Source organism: Stegodyphus dumicola, chromosome 4 (assembly GCF_044657685.1).
Source record: "Stegodyphus dumicola isolate Sdum_Otavi_A_Nest chromosome 4, ASM4465768v1".
Lineage (NCBI taxonomy): Eukaryota > Metazoa > Arthropoda > Arachnida > Araneae > Eresidae > Stegodyphus > Stegodyphus dumicola.
Genome location: NC_140771.1, coordinates 71,672,571 through 71,693,950, shown reverse-complemented (window position 1 = coordinate 71,693,950; position 21,380 = coordinate 71,672,571). Strand labels below are relative to the sequence as shown.

General features: G+C 34.2%; 1 protein-coding gene across 1 annotated transcript in view; it reads left to right on the top strand.

The window, feature by feature from the left end:
- The window catches only part of LOC118196415 (serine/threonine-protein kinase H1 homolog), a 139,777-nt gene that overhangs the window by 105,159 nt on the left and 13,238 nt on the right, over nt 1–21,380 (top strand). The window contains exon 2 of the mRNA XM_085815070.1: nt 14,778–15,101. Within this exon, the coding sequence (XP_085671196.1) occupies nt 14,778–15,089 (312 nt within the window). The 3' untranslated portion in view covers nt 15,090–15,101. The remainder of the gene's footprint in view (nt 1–14,777; nt 15,102–21,380) is intronic.

Below are 21,380 nucleotides of genomic sequence, written 5' to 3'. Positions count from 1 at the left end.
AAAGACACTAAAGTTGGTTGACTTAATTTACTCTTCTACTTAGTATTTCACATGTGAACAAATGGCGGTTTCGTTAGGCCTAGCGGCACTTGAAAAATTTTTAAATTCTTGATAATTCTACAACTATTGTATCCACATTAACTAAAGGCAGACACCTTAAAAAGTATAATAACAACATAATTGAATCACTTTTAAAGCAAAAAATGCACAATTTTTCAATATATAAGAATAAAAAACAAAGCTAACCGAGCCAGGTAAGCGTATGGGTATACGTAAAGTGTGTATGAGGTAAAATATGGTTAGGACCTTCATGCTCAGGAATTGTAAACTTGCATTTAAGCTACAACTATTTTCTCTTCTTTTTTAAAAAAAAAAAATCATTTTTTTCCTCGAACCTGCAGCAATTGCGCAGATCGTCTCTTAGTTTTAACTTTGATTTTGAAATCTTTTAAGAAAGCTTTGACTAATGACTTTTGAGTTTTCATATTGTAAAGACCAGTCAGAAACATGACTACAAATTACTGTTACAAGACTTTCGAAAACAACATCAATGAATTTAAAGCAAGCTATCAACTGAATTTACCCATAGATACCTTCTTAAAATGGAAAGCTAAAATTCTTCAACGCATATCCACCGAAATCAGTCACCTCAAGTTTAAAAGTACACTGAATTGGTCGCAACTTACATCAGATATTAATAAATTAAAACAGCTTTTTACTATTACAAAAATAGATAAAGCAACTAATAACTTTAGCATTATATGAAAGCAATTCTATGCTGAAATTATTCATAAAGAACTTCTCAACGCAACTACTTATCAATTGGCCAACCTTACAGAAACATCTATAATAAACAGGATTAAAACTTTTCACAAGAAACTCAAAATTACTTTCAATGCAAACTACAACAGATTTACTAATCTTTATGCGATTCAAAAGTTCCATAAAACACCATTAAAATTCAGATTTATAGCTAATGGAACTAATAATTACAAGAAAAATGTAGACTATTATTTTTCAATTCAACTTAATAAAATCTGTAAATTTATTTTCAATGATTGTAACACTAATCATAACTATTGCTGGATCATTCATAATAACACTCCTGTCATTAATACCATTCAAACCATTAACATCCAAAGCATTAACTGCTATGACTTTGAAAACTTATATACCTCACTTCCTCTAGAAGAAATCTATACCAGTCTACTTGATCTACCTAAACTCTTCCCTGATATGCTCAATATCATGACTCTTGACAAATGGAAAACCTACTTAAAATGCACACTTTTTCATAACTACATCAAGTTTCAAAATCAACTTTTTAAACAAGTCAGAGGATTGCCAATGGGCTTACATTCCAGCACCTCGATCTGTAATATCTTTTTATTTGTCAAAGAATTTAACTTCCAAAAAAATCTACAACCACAAGAGTTAAATTACTACAAACACACCTACAGATATATTGATGACCTTATTACAATTAATAATTTTGGTAAAATTGAACACTCCGAGATTTATCCGAATTGTCTTACACTTAATAAAACTAATAATTCACAAAATAGCATAGACTTTCTAGATCTTCAAATCATTAACTACAAAAAAATTTTACTTTTTGACAAAACAAGAAACTTCAATTTCAATACCAACAAATTAATAAATTGGAACTCCAACATATCCAAAAAAGTAATTAACAATACTATAATTAATCAAATACAATGAATTAAAATTATATGCACAGATACAATAGATTTACAACGCGAAATTTTGCTCCTTGTTAAAATTCTCAAAAATAATCTAATTCCCATTCAATTTATCAACCATTGCCTTAAAAGAGCAGGCGTTAAATACTCACTCTAAATCATTTAACTGATAGAGATATGATAATTTGTTCCTAAACCTGAGAAGGCGGTATAAGTTGGATGACTGTCAGTTGAAGGATTTGTATATAGTGTAATTACTCAATTGTATATATTGTAAAAAGCTAATTGTCTTCAGACTTATACTGTTACTAAAAAAATGGGCCTATTTCATGACTTTAGTCTGTCTAATAGCTCTTGGACAGTGAAAATTCCTTTTTCCTTTCTTAAATTCTTAATCATTGCGACACGACAATTAGCCAGAAATTAATTAATTTCCATTCACTAGTATTTTCAAAAAAATCTTAACAGACAGTCTCACTCAAATAAGAACTCCACATAATACATCCCTCAAGAATTCCAAGTCCCACCCACTAACCTAAATTACTTCACCCAAGTCTTACCGACTGATATTATTCAAAGCCCCCACTGCCGCTAAGAATTTTTGGACACCCTACACTTATGAGTCAGACACGAAGAGAACACTTTGCCAACTCCCCCACTAGAAAGAATGTAAGTTACTTAATACCTTTTCTGGCCTTTATATCTTCATGTACATTTACTTTTCTTATTATATATTTTTTTATATTATTTTTATATTGTCTTTGATTTGTTTTTACAAAGTTTGCATTATTTATCTTATTTTGTAATCTTCTATGTTTATTTCAATTTTACTTTGAATTCGATTTCATAATGACAATTTCCAATGTTTAATTTTTACAAATAATATAGAACTGAAATGCATAAACATGAAAGTGTCGGGGACGGTTACTCGGGTTAATTAGGATTTCTCTACAGTAATTGCATTTTACTCCAAATTGAATTGACTAAAATGCTTCATAAGAATAAGTTCTTTGAATATCAACATTGGTTCATAATCTCTTCTATTCGCGGAAATATTTGGCCTGACTAGAATTGCAGGTTTGGCTTCAACTTATAACTCGAGTAAAGACGAAACACTTTCGTATTTACGTATTTTTATAAATTATTGTTCATTGAACGGGAGTTGGTTTGTTCCCCTTGAAAAGTCAACTAATTTCCGATCAATGACAATGATTACATGTTTTTAATTTTTCCTTTTACAATTGAAATTTTATTCTTCATGATGATTTAACTCCAGTCCCCGTTAAAACATTATTAACATTTTGCTTTCAAATTACTTCATAACATCTTTCAAAATATCACTCTTTAAAATAATTCACTCTTTTAAAATAATTATACTTTAATTAATCTTAGGAGATAATATAATCAATTAATCAATACTGTTTAGGAAATAAATTATATATATATATATAAACTTAAAACATCTAAAGTTAAAAGTAAATTGGAGTCGGAACAAGGTAATTCCTCAACAATATTAATAATTGCATACATACACACACACACACGTTTGCTGCAGCCGATTGCAGTAAAAAAAGGAGGTGCACAACTGGATGTTATAGCAATCCCATATGCAAAATTTCAACGCTCTACCGCTAATCGTTTTCGAGTTTTGTGAAATGCATGCATACGTACGTACGTTTGTACAGATGTCACGAAAAAATTCCTTCTAAATTCATTTTAAATTCCTTTTACTATCCGTTTTGAGAATCCTTTATTTCATTTATACATACAGATGTCTTGCAAAAAAATCTTTTAAATGGGTTTGAGAACAGTGAAAATGGATATTTTCGTTGAAATATGATACCGGAAATTTTTCTTGATTACAATACATTCTTTACTTCGTAGAAGGACGTGAAAATAATTCCGCGGCTGAAACAAAGTATTTTGTAGCGTTGTTTCTATCCTGCGCTAAGACATTTAATTTCGAATAGAGGCTTCCATTTTTAAGTACATCCACCCAGTAAATTAGTTTTAATAATTGAATCTTATTTAATTATGGTTTGGGACACAGCCCTGAATGGATTAAATTTTTATAATAATACGTGTATTGCTCACTATGGGGTAGCATGTTTGTTGTCTGATATGTAATTTCTATCAGAGTTGCTAATTTCCTTCTCTGAACTACATAAGTCGCCGACTGACAACTCGTGCTAAGACGATATTTGGAACTCTAGATTAGATTAAATTAGGTATTGTAGCAGAAGTGGATTATTCGATTTTAGTTAAGCATATTCGTATCTGCCTGAGGGGAGGAGTAACTTAAGACAGGCTGAAGAGGCTGCCTAAGGGAAGAAATTTTAAGAGAAACACCTACGTTTATGTTACACATGATTAAAAATCTCAAGCAGCCAATCCATTCAGGAACAAGGAATTAATTCTTGTGAACTGCAATTGCTTTGTAGATTTAAACACCCAGTCATTTGTCGGCCACTTAAATTAGGAACTCAAGAGTTTTTAAGATCCCAGTTCTTAATAAGTTAAATTTTTCTTCGACTAGTCGCTTAATGGAAGTGAAGAACTGCTTTTGTTGCTTTTATATCGCTTGGTTTATTAATAACGTGCAGATTAAACTTGAAAGAAAAATTAAATGTGTTACGCTTAGCCGAATGGCTACAGACTGCGCGTGAAAGATAAAAGTATTTTATTTTAGGCTGTGTTTAACACGTAAATATTTTAAATCTCTGAGTTTTCTGCTTAAATTCGAAATATAAATATTTTATGGTTTCATGAGTGGCGACACACTCCTTTCATATCCTGAGTTTTCTGAATAAATTTGAAGCATAAATATAGCTTACGCTTTAACGACTGAAAAAACCTTGTTTTGAAATCGTCGAGTATGTTATTCAAAATTAGGTCTTCGAGGTGCCCAATTGTTCGTGTAGAAAACTATGTGTGTTCATAATCTGCTGACTGTAGATGTAGCCGTTTTTTCCACAATGAGAAAAACGTACGTAATAAATACCGACGTGCAAATTCTTCATTATTTATTCTTCATTATTCTTCATTTTTCAGGACACTCGTCTTTCCTGAAAATTTCGAAAAATGCTCCGTCAAGTAATGTTCAGTGAATTTTTACCCATTTCAAAGTAGAAAATTCTTTTTTACCTTAATTTAATACAATCTGAGATTTAAAAAGTCTGATGTGGACATCACATAACTTCCTTGCACAGCCTACTAAATTATACCCATTTGTTGGTGCACTTCATTCAAATTGATTTCCTCGAATTATTCTAACTTAATTAACCGATTCCTCGAGGCAAGTTCAAAATGACACTAAAACTACAAATTTTGAAATTAAATAACCCGGTCAGTTTTTGTCGTGCGGGAATGAAACTTCTTGTATTTTTATTTGTTCATAACGAGTATAAAACTTTCTCAAATATAAGTATAGGAAGTTAAATTTCGTTATTTGTCCAAAATTATCTTTTTTAATTTGACATATCCAAAATAAGAATATTTTCGTTATTTAAAACACTTCTGTAATTAGAAGTTCTTGACTACGACCAGCGATTGCGAAAATGGGGCAGCGTATTATACTTTTGGTAAAGCCGATTGCAATAAAAGAGGAATATGCATAAAGAGATGTTATTAGCAATCCCATATACAAATTTTCAACGTTCTGTGGCTATTCGTTTTTGAGTCATGCGAGATACGCGCCTGCATACGTACAGACGTCACAAAAAATCCATTCCGAATCTGTTTTAAATGCATTTTACAATCCGTTTTAAATAGAGTCTTTTGTTCCGTTCGTATGTACAGACTTCACTAACCATAATATACACTAATACAATTTGTTATTTTTGGCATTCATGGATGAATACATTTGAAGTTAAGACGAATTGCCATAGGAATGTGAGAGCGTTTCGCAGTAACAGAATTTATTTCCCAAAGTAGTTCATCATATTTAAAGTGTAGGTATTTTTATTTGAAACCTAAGTGTCATTGATAAAATTTTATTGTCTTACCTCAGCATACCTCTATAAATTATTCATATTGTGAAATGTAACAACTTCTATTTCAAGAGAATGGAGTGAAGAGTTTCTAAAGAACATAAAACTAATCGCATTTGAATATTTTGTTCAATAAAATTTCAGAATGAGAGGAGAAGAAATCAGTTAAGACGCGGCAGAAAGAGGCTTGTTTTGTCTAGCAAGTATTTCATTTTATCTCTGCTGCATTTAAAGGCCTTTTTTGCCCTGCATTTTGTAACGAGTCAGCTAGTTTAATTTCTGCTCAGACTTTTTTTAATATTTAAATTAGCTTTACTGCAAGTCAGCGAAGCAAAGGTTATATCAAATTTGTAAATGCAATGTTTTATATTCTGATGCTTTAAAAATGATTACATTGCATAAAATATCTGCGTGAACAGGAAAGGAAAAATAAAAATCCGAGTACGTAAAAATTAATTAGACTGCACGCATCATTTCGAACTCGATACATAACTAAATGTGTTGCAATTTTCAAATCCTTCCTCTCTTTCAAATCCTTCTTTCGTTCTTTTTTTTTTTTTTTTTTTTTTTTAAAAACATATCTGAAAAACAATAAAAGCCAATACATAAGATCTGAGAGCCTTCAGATTCCCAAAGCGGCGTTTTTTTAGCGTTTTCTGAGTTACTTTTATTTATTAAATATCATGGTAATACACATAACATTCAATTCAACAGTAATATCGCAAAATATTTAAAAACACGGTTTAGAATTTCCGATAGGCAGTCTCGCGCGCTGAAGATAAAAATGGTTTTTCCTGTACAGTGTTGCGATCGTTGGCTTTGAAATCGTTGAGTTTGTTAATAAAAAATTCGTTGAAGTTTTACAAAATGTGAAATACATAATAAAACTTTCGAAATTTAAAAGGCGGCCGTCTAGGTGGCCATGTTCACGTGGAGGATAATGTTATTCAAAATTTGATGGCTCTAGGTACCGTCGTTTTTTCATAATGCGAGAAACATATTTTCATTCATACAGATTCTTCATTGTTAAATTTCTTTAAATATAATACAGGACAACAGTATTTGGTGGCAACAATTTAAAAAATAATTCACCACTTATCCTGAAACGCCACAAAATGCCGTTTTGAGAATAATAGCCTTTCTGCGCTATCGCCTCTTTGGGCTAATTAAAATATTTGCTTACTTAATTTGACGGTAAAAATGCTAAATAGTTTTCGAGAACAATATAATCAATTGCAGTCCAAATTACATGAAATATAGAAAGCAATCTGAGTTTCATTATTGATAGATAGTGATGCATTATTGTGGAAAAAATTTTACACAAGAAGCAGTGTTTTCCGAGCAACTCAAAAACTCTAGCTTAAATATTTTTCTCTTCTCTCTATCTGTCTATATAGTATATATATATGAGAATAGCAAGAAAAAGCTGGAACACTGTTGATGCGTTCCTAGATCCGTATTGAAGATGAAGCATTCTGATTGCATAGTACGTATGTTTATATGTTGAACTTGGTAATATCTGAAAAACTTGGCAGTCGAGCGATTTTAATTCCATTTTCTATTTTCCATTTGACGTTTGTGACCACAATCACTTGACACCCTAATCGTGCCTATTCAAGAAAATTTTCATTTTTGATATTGTTAAGATAGAAAGCAGGCCAGCGAAGTTACATTCTAGCAGAGCAGAGAGCGAAGCTAAAGTGCGTAGTTATGCAATATGGTTTGGCTTGGTTTATTAGATTATGGCAAAGCACTCGAGGGCTATCTGCCTTAAGGGAGGGATGCCTTTGTGGAGGACTTTCTAAGGGAAACTGGCTCGTATACACGTTACACATGGGGAAAACCACGAAAACGCCCATGCAGCCAGCCCGTTCGCGGCATTCGAACCTCGGACGGAACTACCAGTGTTTAGCGACGTTACCGCTCGCCCGCTGCATGCAATATGAAAGCACGGGAAGAGGAAAATTTTGGTTCCTAATTATTAGGTCATCAGAGCTTCACAGCCATAGAATAATCTAGAAATCACAAAATCCAGAGAATTTATTACGATTTTTAAAACAGAGAGGGAGAATTAATGTTTTACCGTTAGTTTAAATTATAATTTTGATTTGTATATTTTTTTATTTTACATATATATTGTTATGTTTTTTGTATTGATTTATTTAGTTTGATATTTTTAATAGAATTGTCATTAAATTGTTTTATTTCCCCGTGTAATGCTGCACGCGAGTTAATTGAAGAGGACGCCGGAAAAATTTAAAAAATACAGGAGCACGCGCATTTAATAAATAGATATCTCGTAATTGTACGCTTTTGCTCTTCAAGAAAAATCGAAAAATACCAGACTATGCTTGTGCTGATTAAAAAGCCTATAAAAGCCAGATAAAGAACATCTCAGCTCAGTTGTTTTATGAGTTTGTTCAGAAAACTGTTGTTGTTTACTGTAGCGAATTCGCGGTGAAATCGGATTAGCTTTTACTATTTTGAATTAGTTCTATTGAAGGTTTTGGTAGTTTAAAAGATAACTACGGTGAGGTATTGCAATACCGTACGAATATCTGAGGAAATTTAAGCATTTTGTTTTATTTGTTGTGATAATAATAAATTTTATTAACTTTTTATCGGACCTTATGCATTCAATATATTACGAACCCCATACGCGCGCAACACTTTTTGGTGTCCGGAGTGGGGTTTTGAATGCGAATTACAAGAGCGATGTAAGAACAATTAAGGCAACTGATAGCAGCCTTTGCCTTGTTTAAAGAAGAGATGATCTGCTCAGGAAAGATGAAAGCTGGCCAAGCGTCTTCTAAAGAAGAGATTAAAGCGGGACAGGAAACCGTTAAAGAAAAGATGGATGTGTTGTTCAGGAATCTTTTAAAGAAGAGATGGATTCTGTTAAAGAAGGAATGAAAATAGTTCAAGAGGAAACAACAACAACAACAACAAAGATTACCTGTATAATAGAAAACAAATTTGAGGCTATGGAAGGCAGAATTGACACTGTAGAAAATAAAGTTAGACAAATAGAAGAAAGAGTTTCTTCGGTAAAAGAACAAATAGAAGAAAGAGTATCTTCTGTCAAAGATCAAATAGAACAGAGAGTTTCTGTTGTGGAACAACGAATAAGAAGGCAGGATTGTTGCCGTCCAACACCAAACCGAACAGCAGATGGATGACAGGGTTTCAGCAGTTGCGAAAGAAGTTGATACTTTAAAGAAGTTCGTAGCGACGGCAGGGAGCAATTCTGGTGGTTTAAAAGTTTTGCCTATGCCTGCTCGTTGCTCTCTGAAGCTATCCAGTTGTGATGGGAAGACTTCCTGGCAAGTATATAAAACACAGTTTCCGATAGTGGCGGATGCGAATGGATGGGGTTCCCTCGCTAAGGCCTGTCATCTCGCCGCTTCTTTAAAAGCAGATGCAGCGGATATCCTTCAGACTCTTCCCTAAAGCGAAGGGCTAGATTTCGAAATTCTGTCCGGCGCATAGGAGGTACGGTTCGCCGTGAAATCTTTGAAAGACTACAGAAAGCTTCAGTTAAAATCCCGTCAAGAGAAGCCCACGGAAACACTCCTGGAGCTCGCCACCAGATGTTGAAAGGCTGTCCCATCTCGCCTTTTCGGAGTGCCCGACAGAAACAAGGGAAATTCTGTCCGTGCAATACTTTATCGACGGCATCCAGGATCCTGAAATACAGAAAGCTCTACGAATGGCGGATGTTAAAGATTAGAAAAGCAATTCGTAGAGGCCGCCACTCAGACAGAGCTGCTTAAGTCCAAAAGCCAGAGGGCTAAATGGCTGCCCGTCTAGATGATTTAACCCGACAACTCAGTGCCTTGAGACGGAATATTAGTGACAAGAAACCGACCTTAAAATGTTGGAACTGAAGGACACATAGGACAGAACTGCAGAACACCCCAGGCCACGGATGTTAAGACCACTCCTAGTATGCAGCAGGGAAACTAATTAGTGGCCATCTCTCTGGGCGGAGGTTGCCAGATAATGAAAAGCCCCAGTTTAAAGCGCTTCAGATTTCTGAAGTGAGAGGCAGCAGCAATAGACTTTTCATAATAGGGTATATTAATGGAGATCCCTGCAATATGATGATAGATACAGGAGGCAACGTTGCCATCATCCGAAAAGATTTGGCTCAACAACTGGGAAGCAAAATTATCTTGACGCCGCCCTGCGTTACTCTGCAGACTGTGTCCGGTAAGAAGATCGATCAACTTGAATATTTTCGAAGACTGCGTGAAAATTTGTACAAACAAGTACATGCCTTAAAAATTAGGGTGTTTAAAATAAGTCCCTATTAAAGGCTTACTATCTCATAGCACTTCAAATAGAGAAAGACAAAAATCCATATACGATTGGAGAAGAATTACTCAAGCCATGTTGCAAGCCTTAGAAGAGGTTTTGGGAAAGAAAAGCTGTGCAGAAACTGAAAGTAATAAGTCTACTAACACTGTTAAGCGCAGAACTGAAGAAATGACTGAAGATACTGGAAATCAAGTTATAAAAATGATTGAATTTCACCATTTTGTTCAATTCAGACGGACGTAAGAATGAATCGTGATGAATCTACGGACGTAAGTAACAAGGTAATTCTCCTTTGTTTTGTGAGGGTTGAGTGTGAAGGATAATTACAGGAAGAACTACTTTGCTTGCTCACCTTACCGGGTAGAACATCAAGCTTGAGATTTTTAAAGCACTTGATAATTTTTTTCCTGGAACACTGAATTGAATGGAAGAAATGTATTGGAATATGTACAGATGGGGCTCCAGACATGACTGGACATCGCTAAGGAGTTGTTGTAAAGGTGAAAAAGTTTAGCCATCCAGACTTTCTGTCTGCAAACTGCATTATATATCGTGAGCACCTTGTGGTGAAAAAATGTCCAAATGTTATTAACAACATCAATGAAATTCGACACAAGCGCTTAATTCTCGAATATTTGAAACACTGTGAAGAAATGGGTTCCCAATATAGTCACCTTTTTCACACTGAGGTGAGATGATTTTCGAGGGGAAAAATACTGATTCAACTGTTCGTCTTGTGTGAAGAAATCAGATTATTTTTCAGCAGCAAATTAATTCGGAATTTTAAGAACTCTTGTCCGACGATGAGTGTAGCGGCCGAGCGGTAAAGACGCTGAACACTGGTAGTTCGATCCGAGGTTCGAATCCCGCGAACAGGCTGGCTGCATGTGCGTTTTCGTGGTTTTCCCCATGTGTAACATGTATACAAGCCAGTTTCCCTTAGAAAGTCCTCCACAAAGGCATCCCTTTTCTTAGGCAGATAACCCTAGTGTGCTTTGCCATAGTTAAATAAACCAAACCATAATGGCATACAGATAAGTTTAACTAATTTACCAAATATGTAAATTTATAATTCAGCACACTTTTGTGTTTACTAGTACTGTATCTTCTATTTACTTTAATATATTTTTCAACACATAACATCTCATCAGTCTAACTTCAAGAGGTCTTGCGATCAAGCGGTAAACTCATTAAACATTAGTGGTTCGACCCAAGTTTCAAGATCCCATAGATACCTCAGCTCTTTCTTTCTCTACATATTTTTAATATGGAAAAATGCATTGTAAAAACTACTGCAAAGTTTTATTCATTGGTAATTTTCGCCTTAGCGTATCTCTTTGCAAATCCCTTTAATAGGAAAATAATAACCAAGGAATTAATTTGGTTTTTATGATTGAAAACTTCGTGAAAGTTCTATGTAAATTTTTCTAAAATACTAATTTCTATGTAATTTTAAACAGATATAAACAAATTATGGATTATTTGTCCGTGTGAATTATTTAATATGTTTATTCCGGAATATTCCTGAAAGTACTAAGTACTATTTTTTAACATGTTTATTCCCGAACTGTATTTTAATACCAAATAATGGTTTGCGGGCCAACTATATTAAATTTTCCAGTCCAGTTCAGACACCATGACTATTATTATTAAAGAAAGATGTTAAATCAATCATAGCATTCCATACAGGAGAAAGAGTACTGTTTTAGAATACGCCAAAACATTGTCGGTCAAAAAAATTTTCGCATGAAATTTGGTAGAGAATCACCGCATCATCACAAACGTCGAACGGTCGGTAAAGAACTTTCAGGACACGGGCGAGACACTATAAAAACCAGTCCAGGACGAACAGCAGCCAAAACCCAAGTGATTAAAAAAAATTCATGAAACATTTTTATGAAGTCCCACCAAATCAACACGTCGTGAGAATTCTGAACTCAGTATGCTTCATGCAATGGTGTGGCGTGTGTTACGGAAGCGTTTAGAATTCCGGTCATACACCTTTCAGATGGTGCAGGCTTTAAAACCTTCGGACTAACCGTTGCTTAAAGCTTTCGTAAAGTTAATAGACAAAGTTTTTCTCCCCAAGTGATGTACAAATTTTATGAAGTTCTGTTCTATATCTCTTTATAAGCTGAATTTTTGCGCAGTATATGTAGATTTTCCTAGAGTAGTGAAAATTCAGTTCACAAACTTAATTCGTTCTTGAAAGCGTTTGTAAGAGAAAATGTTCATCAACTGAAAAAGTTTATGAATCAATGTAAAATTATTTATTCGTTCACACAAAGTTGTGAACAATGAAATAGTGAACACAAAACAATGAAGGGCATTAAATGTAAAAGATAAACACAATATTAAACAGATAAAATGGGGAAAAATATAATTTTATGTAACTGTATGAAAGAGACCGGACGGTATAAGTGGAAAATAATTAAGATGATGCAATAATTTGAATGCTAAATTACCTTCCATAAAAACATCAGGTAGATGAGTGTCTTTAGGAGACGCCTTCTTTTATTTAAGCGTCACTCGATTCTGTGTGGGACTCTGGGCTTCCGTTTCACTTAAAATCAGACATAACAAAAATACCGTAAGTTTCAAAGCGTTTAAATTCTCTGTGCTCAAAATACCTTTGGAAATCATAAGTTCGTAACTCGAGAAATCTTTCGTCATCCAAGGCGTTTTTCGTTCGGATAATTTGTTTGTGAAACGTAGCTTTCGTGATCCAAGGTCTCACTGTAACTGTACATTCTAAAAATAACCAAACGTGTTATCATTTTCTTCTCAACTAAATATTAAGTGTTTAATAGAAAACATTTTTGAGCTACAGAAAACGCAGTATTCATTGTGCTCATTCTTGCTAAGTTAATTAAAATCAGTTTGGCAACAGTAAACACCAGGATGTTGGGAATAAATAAACCCATTTATTTGTTTATTTTTTAAGCAAAGTTTTTGTTATATATTTGGTGGTCGTGTGTGCTTAATGCATGATATAATTAAAGAAAATAAGAGTAGACAATCTCCTATAACAAAAGAATATATTAAGTACTAAATTACAATTTAAATTACATTGCAGAGATCAACACAGAGCTCGGAACACAGTTCGTGCTAGCGTCGCGTACACTTGTCAGACGAGAAATCTGAGTGAGTAATGACGTCGCTTTGCTGCTCCGATTAAGAACTGGATTTTACACGTGGCGCCATCTCATGCATAGAAGTTGAAGTATCTGTCGGAACGCCAATTATATATATTAATTATATTAAGACCATGATTATAAAGAAACTAATCTAAATCTGAAATGTAATAGCTTTTGTAGTCTGCTTTACGGAAAATTCCTTGTAAGGACTTGAATGTGACTGCATTCATTTTAACGCACACCACAAATTCCATTATATCGGGATGCTCATAACGATAGTTTCAATCAATCATTACATTAAATCGCTGAACATTAATTTTAACTCATTAGTATAGTAAGCAAGTTAACTGAGACAAAGCGATTTTTTTTGTTAATTTATGTATATACATTTATTTACAGTAATAATAATAAAATTAATAGATGCTCCTTTAGCAGAAATGACCTCTAGAATGCTCTTAAGCATTGACTCTACTAGTTTCCACAAGTTTTCGATGGAATTTTAGTCTGGCGAATTTTTAGCCCGTCTAGCGCAATAATTTTTATTTTCCAACATGAAACTTATGACAGATTTGGAATTGTGGCTTGGAGCCAAGGGATGCTGAAATGTCCCCGCAAAGGTTTTGAAGAATGACTATCTTACATATTACAATTTGTATATACTTGGAGGAATTCATCATTTTATCAATAGGAACTAGATTTCCAGTGCGATATACAGTGAAAAAAAAAAAATGTTGCTTTTGTCGATTATTTTATGATTTGTCGGATATGCTGAGATCTTGTTGATTCACTCTTGCTTCGTCTTAACAACATTAGATGTGTAACCGTTAAGAAATAAATGAGTCTCATTGCTGAAAATGACCTTTTTCCAGTTATTAGTGATCCAAGATTTGTATTTTTTGGCCCACAATAATAATTTCTGCTTCATCTAAGGTGTTGTTTCTTAATTTCCTTTCTCACCTTCCGACCAGCAGCAAGACGTCTAAGCGGCACATTTAGAGGGTTAACGTCAATACAACAGATAACCGATCTCTTTTTAAAGTCCTTGTTAGTTTTACTTGGATTACTATTTCGGAGTTGGAATCGGTTAGATTTTGGGTTGTTTTCTTTTTTCTACCACATTTGCCCTTCCTGTTCCAGTTTCATCGTGTCTCCTCAGAATCGAAAAAACGTTCATTTTTCTAACACCAACCCTGGAACCGATATTTTCTACAGTCACAGATGTGTGACTGTTAATTTTTGCTCTCTTTCTGTGCATTATATCCATTGTTCATAAACTAAAATGAACGAACGCAAAACTTATTTAAAAAGTATGCAAAATAATTTACTCTTCTCACAGAAAGAAGCTTAAAAATGGTGCAATAATTCTCATTTCTTGCCTAAACCACCAGTTCTAAGTAGTCGGAAGTAAACATACAGACTACATTAAGGCAGAAGTCTGAGGGACCTACTGGTGCCTGCTAGCAATCAACTTAAAATTCTCTTAAAAAATAGCTTTGTCCCAATTAATTGTACTGTATAATATTGCCTACTCTTTATGTATACAGATTTGGAAGTAATAAATGATTATTGTATTTTATAGTATAGAATATAATGATTTCTGTTATTTATGTTTTTTTAATGTTTTACAGATATGGTTGGATGTATCCGAAGAGTCTAAGTCTTTCATACTTCAACTTCTGCAGACTGATCCAAAGAATCGATTGACTGCTGAGGATGCTCTGGAACACGCTTGGCTTACATCAACACAGTTAACCTACTCAGCTCCTAAAACTAGTGATCGCCATAAGAGTGACCATCGTAGCCAGAGATCCAGCAGGTCTGTAGGGTCCTCGAAATCTGGAGGTTCCGTACAATCTCTTCGCGTCTCCGGGCATCGGCGAGTACAAGTCCACCATCTGGAGGCTCTGTCGAAAGATCCTGAAGTCGCCGCCATGATGTGATTTTTCTTTTTCGTGAGTGTGATATTATCAAAAAAACATTCATCTAAGTGTATTTTCTGTAATCGTGGAAATGTCTCAAAATCAACATGTTATTGCCGTCAAGCAAAAATGACGGATTTATTTTTATAGATAGCTTTTACCATATGGTTGGTTACAAATGTTTTTAGCCCAAAGTGGCTGTTAGTCTCGAAATGGGATTTTTCGTGGAATTATTATTAAATGCGTCGTTTCGCTTTTGATTCGAGTCAGTTGCTATTCGGCAATATGCAAGACATATATCTTTCTAAATGTATCCGTCTGTTGTGGATTAAATTGATTTAACCCATCTTAATTACTGGATCTGAGATATTGAGAGAAGATATATTAATTTTTAGAACAACAAATATTCTCTGTTATATAAAGCTAATTTAAATTTTAAACTGTGAAAATTCAGTTGTATAAAAATATTATTTATTTAACTTTACTATTAATTTCTTATGAAACATATTAATTTGTAGAGCAGTTTTTATTATCCTTCTTTTCTAGATAACTTTTAGAAAATCTTATTAGTATAATGATTTAAATTTATTTAAAATTTATAATTATATATAAATAATTCCAAACGTGTAATAGGTTAGGTTAGGTTATTTAATTACGGCAAAGCCTCGAGGGCTATCTGCCTAAGGGGAGGGATGCCTTCGTGAAGGACTTTCTAAGGGAAACTGGCTCGTATACACGTTACACATGGGGAAAACCACGAAAACGCCCATGCAGCCAGCCCGTTCGCGGGATTTGAACCTCGGACCGAACTACCAGTGTTCGGCGACTTTACCGCTCGGCCGCTGGTGGGCTCCAAACGTGTAATAAGCATTTGCATGATTACTTTAAGTAACAAAAAATATTTCTACACACTTTTAACATACTTTTGTGATGAATAATCGTTTGCATGCCACATAACTATACTAAATTTTCCAGTTTAATTCAGATTCTATTACTGTTATGATCAAAGAAAGATGTTAAATTAATAATGGCATTAAATAGATGTAATTTGCAAGGAATGTAGATGATTCCTATACTTTAAAATTATCTAATTTGTAACACTATTTGCTGTAATATTGTAATTAATGAAAAACCAGTAATTAAGTTCTAATGCCAGTATTTTTGTTAACCAATACTTTTTATTTATTTATTTGCTATCTCTTGCATGTATTACTGTTATTCAAGTAATTAGCCTATTTATTAGAAATTCTTTGCTTGTTCTTGTGATATGTAATTCTATTTCTCTGATTTTCTTCTTCTGTTGGCTGCTATTTGCTTCGAAAAGTAAAACTGAGTAGAAACCCTAATTTTGAGACTGATGTCTTCTTTGGAAAGTGTGAAGACCCAATGGGGTGTTTAAGAGGAGAGGAAAATTTCTTTCGTTTTATGAGGTCGTTAAATTCCCCGGGCAAATACATTATTTACCCCATCATTCACGCAGTTGGGCTAGTCTTTCACCTGAAAAGGAAAAAATGAAAGCTGTATTGTCTGCAAACAGTTAGATAGCTCATAGAATTTAACACATCTGCGACTTCTTTCAAAGTGAAGAAGAGCGTGGCCGTGGCATTAAATGGCTACATTTTTTCACTGAACATCAAAAGTGATATCGTAGCCCAAAACTGTTTGTTAAGGTTTTTTATGCTCTCACTGACCTCACAGTCTACAAGTCTGCTGTTACAATCATTCCTACAGACTTTTATTATTTTTATTATTATTATGTCTTTTAGCTTTATTATTAAACGTCATTTTCTTCCCATTTATGCATATAAAATTCAAGAGCATAATTACAAAAATTTTAAAAGCAGCATAGCAGTACGCATTTAGAATTTTCAAAGCAACATGAAGCGCTGCCATGCATTTTGCTGTTTCTTTCCTGTCTTTTCTCAATTCATTATATCAATGTTTGGTTTTCTAACTGAGGGCTTTACAAAAGAAAAGAAAAAAATATTAATGTCTTGTGTGTTTACTCTATTTATTAAATATTACGTTCTTGGCGCTAATACCACATAAAATTCGATTCAACTGCAAAACCACAAAATATTTAAAAACAGCATATCTTCATAATTTCCGATGGACAGTCTCAATATTTTTTTTTCGTACAGTGTTGCCACTGCTGGCTTTCAAATCATTGAATTTGTTGATCTAAAATTCATTTAAGTTTCATAGAATATGGCATAAATAATAAAACTAATTCAAATTTCGGGCTTCCCGGGGCACGTGTTCGGGTGGAGAACTGAGATATTTAAAATTTGATGGCTGTAGGTGTATTTTTTTTCCCCCACAGTGCGAGAAACATACATTCATTCATGCAAATTCTTCATTATTTAAGTTCTTTAAATATAATACTGAGCGATAACATTTGGTGGCAACTATTTGAAAGTGATATCCCGTTTAGTAATTCAACGTAAAATGCAGTTTCGAGACTAATCTCATTCGGGGCTTTAGTCCCGAATGTACAAAAGAGACGTCCGAACTGCTTAATAAAATCGAAAAGTGATACCCCGTTTATAACCAACTGATGCAAAATCCCATTTTGATACTGATAACACTTTTGTGGCTAAGTATCGGAAATTATCGTTAAGTCGCCCAAAGAGTTTATTAAGTTTTACAATATTTTGAAATCTCTACATATAATAAAAGAAAGAGTCTGTCTGTGTGTGTCTTTCGTTCGCGCTGCGCGTAAGCTAATAGACCCACGGCTACGAAATTGGTTACATAGGTGCATCCAGAACCTTGGGTGCATCTAGACAAGAGCCAATGCACCTCAAAGCGATTTTTTCGAAATTTGATTTCGAATTATTTTTATTTTATGTTTTGTGACGAAATCGCGTCATTCTGAGACATAATGGGCTATAGGAAAGCGAGATTTTACTCTACATACTCCATTTTCACATCGTCATGAAACGTAGGCACTTAGCTATTTTACGAACTAAAAATTTCGTGTTTCAATAAATCGATTAAATACGAGTTTATTTAACAAAGTGAGCTCAACACCTTTTCAACGGCAGTTTTTCTAAGAAAAGTTTATTTTTAAAAATGTACGGTTTATTTTTCTTTGATTTTTGGACACGTTAAACTTTTATCCTTGCGACTGCTTTTACAAAAAGAATTTTGGAAAATGATATTTTTTATTTTTTAAAAAATTTTTAAATGAAGCTTTCGATTACACTTCTCACATCTCACATCTTTAAAAATGTGATTTTGGCAACAATTTTCCTTTCTTATTGTTTTTGATAGATTTTTGATGAAATCGCATCATTTTGAATAGTTTCATTCTTTTTGAAATATGGGTTTGGCAACAATTTTTCATCGTATTTCTTATGTCGCTGTTTTTAAGAGATTGGCATATTTCATTGTCAGTTAAATAAGAGGGTTGGAACTTTAATAGTGGCAACTATTTATTTACAAGGAATACAAAAGTGATTCATGTCACCATGTTTTACAGTCCTTCAATATAGTCGCCAGCATTGTGTACAACCCGTTTCCAACAATGTGGAAGTCGCAGAATACCTGTAGTAGCGCCTGTTTTGTTGATAGTTTGAATGGACCGGTCTACTGCCGCAAAAATCTCAGAAACAGTTTGGAAGCGAATGCCACAAAGTGGTTCCTTCATCTTAGGAATTAAGTCATAGTCACAAGGGCTTAGATCTGGGGTTGTACGGTGGATGGTAAAGCACTTTCCAGCCCCATCGCTTGAACAAATCAGTCACAGCTTGCGCTGCATGCGGCCGAGCATTGTCATGCAAAATGAGAGGAGCGTTCTGCAGAAAGTGTTGCCGTTTTTTTCTCAAAGCTGGTCGGAGATTGTGCTCCAAAAATGAGCATTAATACTGCGCAATGACGGTCTGCTGTGGGGGAATAGTATGCGTTAGGATGACACCATCACAGTCGTACACGAGAATCACCATAACTTTCACATTGTTGGGGTTCTGACGAAATTTCGAACGTCGTGTGACCCGTGATGACGCCATTCATTTGATTGGCGTTTCAGTTCTGGCTGGCACGATCGGGCCCAAGTCTCATCCAGCGTAATGATACGGAGTAAAAAAGCATCTCCTTCGCGCTCATAGCGCTCCAGGTGGGTTCGGGCAGCATCGTATCGCAGCCATTTCTGCATTTCCGTCAATTGATGTGGAAACCATCGTGAAGCAATTTTTCTCATTGACAGGCGTTCCTTCAGAATGTGCAGCACAGTCGTATGTGCTAATCCTGTTTGTCCGCCCAGCTGACGAATTGTTTGGTGGCGATCGCTGTCCATTAGTGCGGCAAGAGCTTGCACGTCTGCATCGCTGACACTCGGACGACCTGGCCGCAGCATGTCTGCCACGTTTTGGCATCCTTCATTGAATGCTTTCACCCATTTTGCTACGGTTCTGTAAGGCAATGCAGATTCTCCGCAAGCCTCTTGAAGCCCTTGATGACACTGTCGTGCTGTACGACCTCTGGCACATTCAATTTTTATCCAACATCGTTGTTCTTGTTTTGAAAACATCCTGACAACACTTACTTTAGACCGCGAGCTAATAGAGCTGGAGCAAACCGCATGTATTCGTCACTGAGTAACGGGTACATCGGTTGACTCGAAGTACCGATTCGGTACTCACAAATTCATTTCGTTACTCGCATGTCGTACGATGCGGTTTATTCGAGTACAAATGATGCGGTTGCTATACGAATACGAACGATGCGAATACAAATGATGCGGTTGCTGTTCGAATACAAATGATACGGTTGCGTCACAATGCGCTCATATTTTTCATAGATAATTTTGAATTTTTTTGGGCATCGGGCAAACTCTTGTTTATATTATGTGTTTTAGTTGAAATACTATTTAGTTGTTGATATTTAAGAAAATGAGCAATTTTGATAGCGTTATTTTGTATTTGCTTTTTACTATTGCTATTTATGTTTGTAATTTGAAAATTTAGATGATTATTATTTTTTATTTTTTTTATTTTATGAGCGTGCCATAGTGAGATTTTATTGATTTGAAATATTTATATGCTGCACTTAGGTATTGTTTACATAAGAATATGTAGGTTAATATAGGTTCTTTACTTCCTTGTATCAAAGAAAATGGTAGTAAGTATTGCAATCGAGAAAACTTTTGGGTATCATATTTTAACGGAAATATCCATTTTTGACGATTACGGAATCCATGTAAATTATTTTTGGGGTAACTTCTGTACGTACGAACACAATTCAGGACTCTCTCTCTCTCTCTCTCTTTTTTTTTTTTTTTTTTTTTTTCAAAAAAAAAAAAAAAACAAACTGATTGTTAAATGTAATCCCATTTCTCTAAGCTGATACTTATGACTAATGATTATGACTCTTAGTTGATACTTAAAAGGGATTTTTTCCGTGATGTGTAGGTACGGATGTATGCATTTTGCATAACTCATAAACGATTAGTTATAGAACGTTGAAACGTTGAAATTTTGTATATGGGTCCCTTAGAACATCTAGATGTGCACCTCCCTTTTCATTGCAATCGGTAATACTACCAAACGTAAATATGTATATATATATCAAATAAATTATAATTAAAGTACATATATATAAGTCCTTATAATTAAATGTAAAGTACACACACACACACACACACACATATATATATATATATATAAAATAAAAGCCAAGTAAGGCGAAAATAAAAGCTTTGACTTTTATTTAATTATCACTAAATAAGTTACTTGACTTTTATTTTCGCAATCATTGGTTGTAGTCAGGACTTAATTTTTAAAATTAGAAGTGCTGGAGCTCTATGGAAGGCCTTCAGGAAAGATGAATAAATAAATAAATAAAAATTAAAAAAATAAATAAAATAACTATTGCAATAATAAAATAATTATCAACTAGAATATTAAATGATTATTATTATAATTCAATAAAAATTTAAAGACAAATGAAAATTTAATTAATTCTTAAATTAATGATGAATAACTAAGTAATGAAATAAAATACCAGACATCGTCTTGTTTGGGTGCTGCGGCTGAAATTGCAATTTAAGAACTAAGCCGAGCATCAGCTAAATTTAGGCTTCTGATGAGGAAATAATGTACTGTTTACCAGAGTATAGATAGAAATTTGGTTATGTAGCCCATTCTTCTAAAACTACGTTTCGTCGCTGCCTTCCACCACCAATTCCCCTTTTTTTTTTTTTTCGGTTTTGGTTAATTCGGTTACGGCAAAGCACACTAGGGCTATTGCCTACGGGGAGGGAGGCCTTCGTGGAGGATTTTTTAAAGGGAATTGACTCATATGCAAGTTACA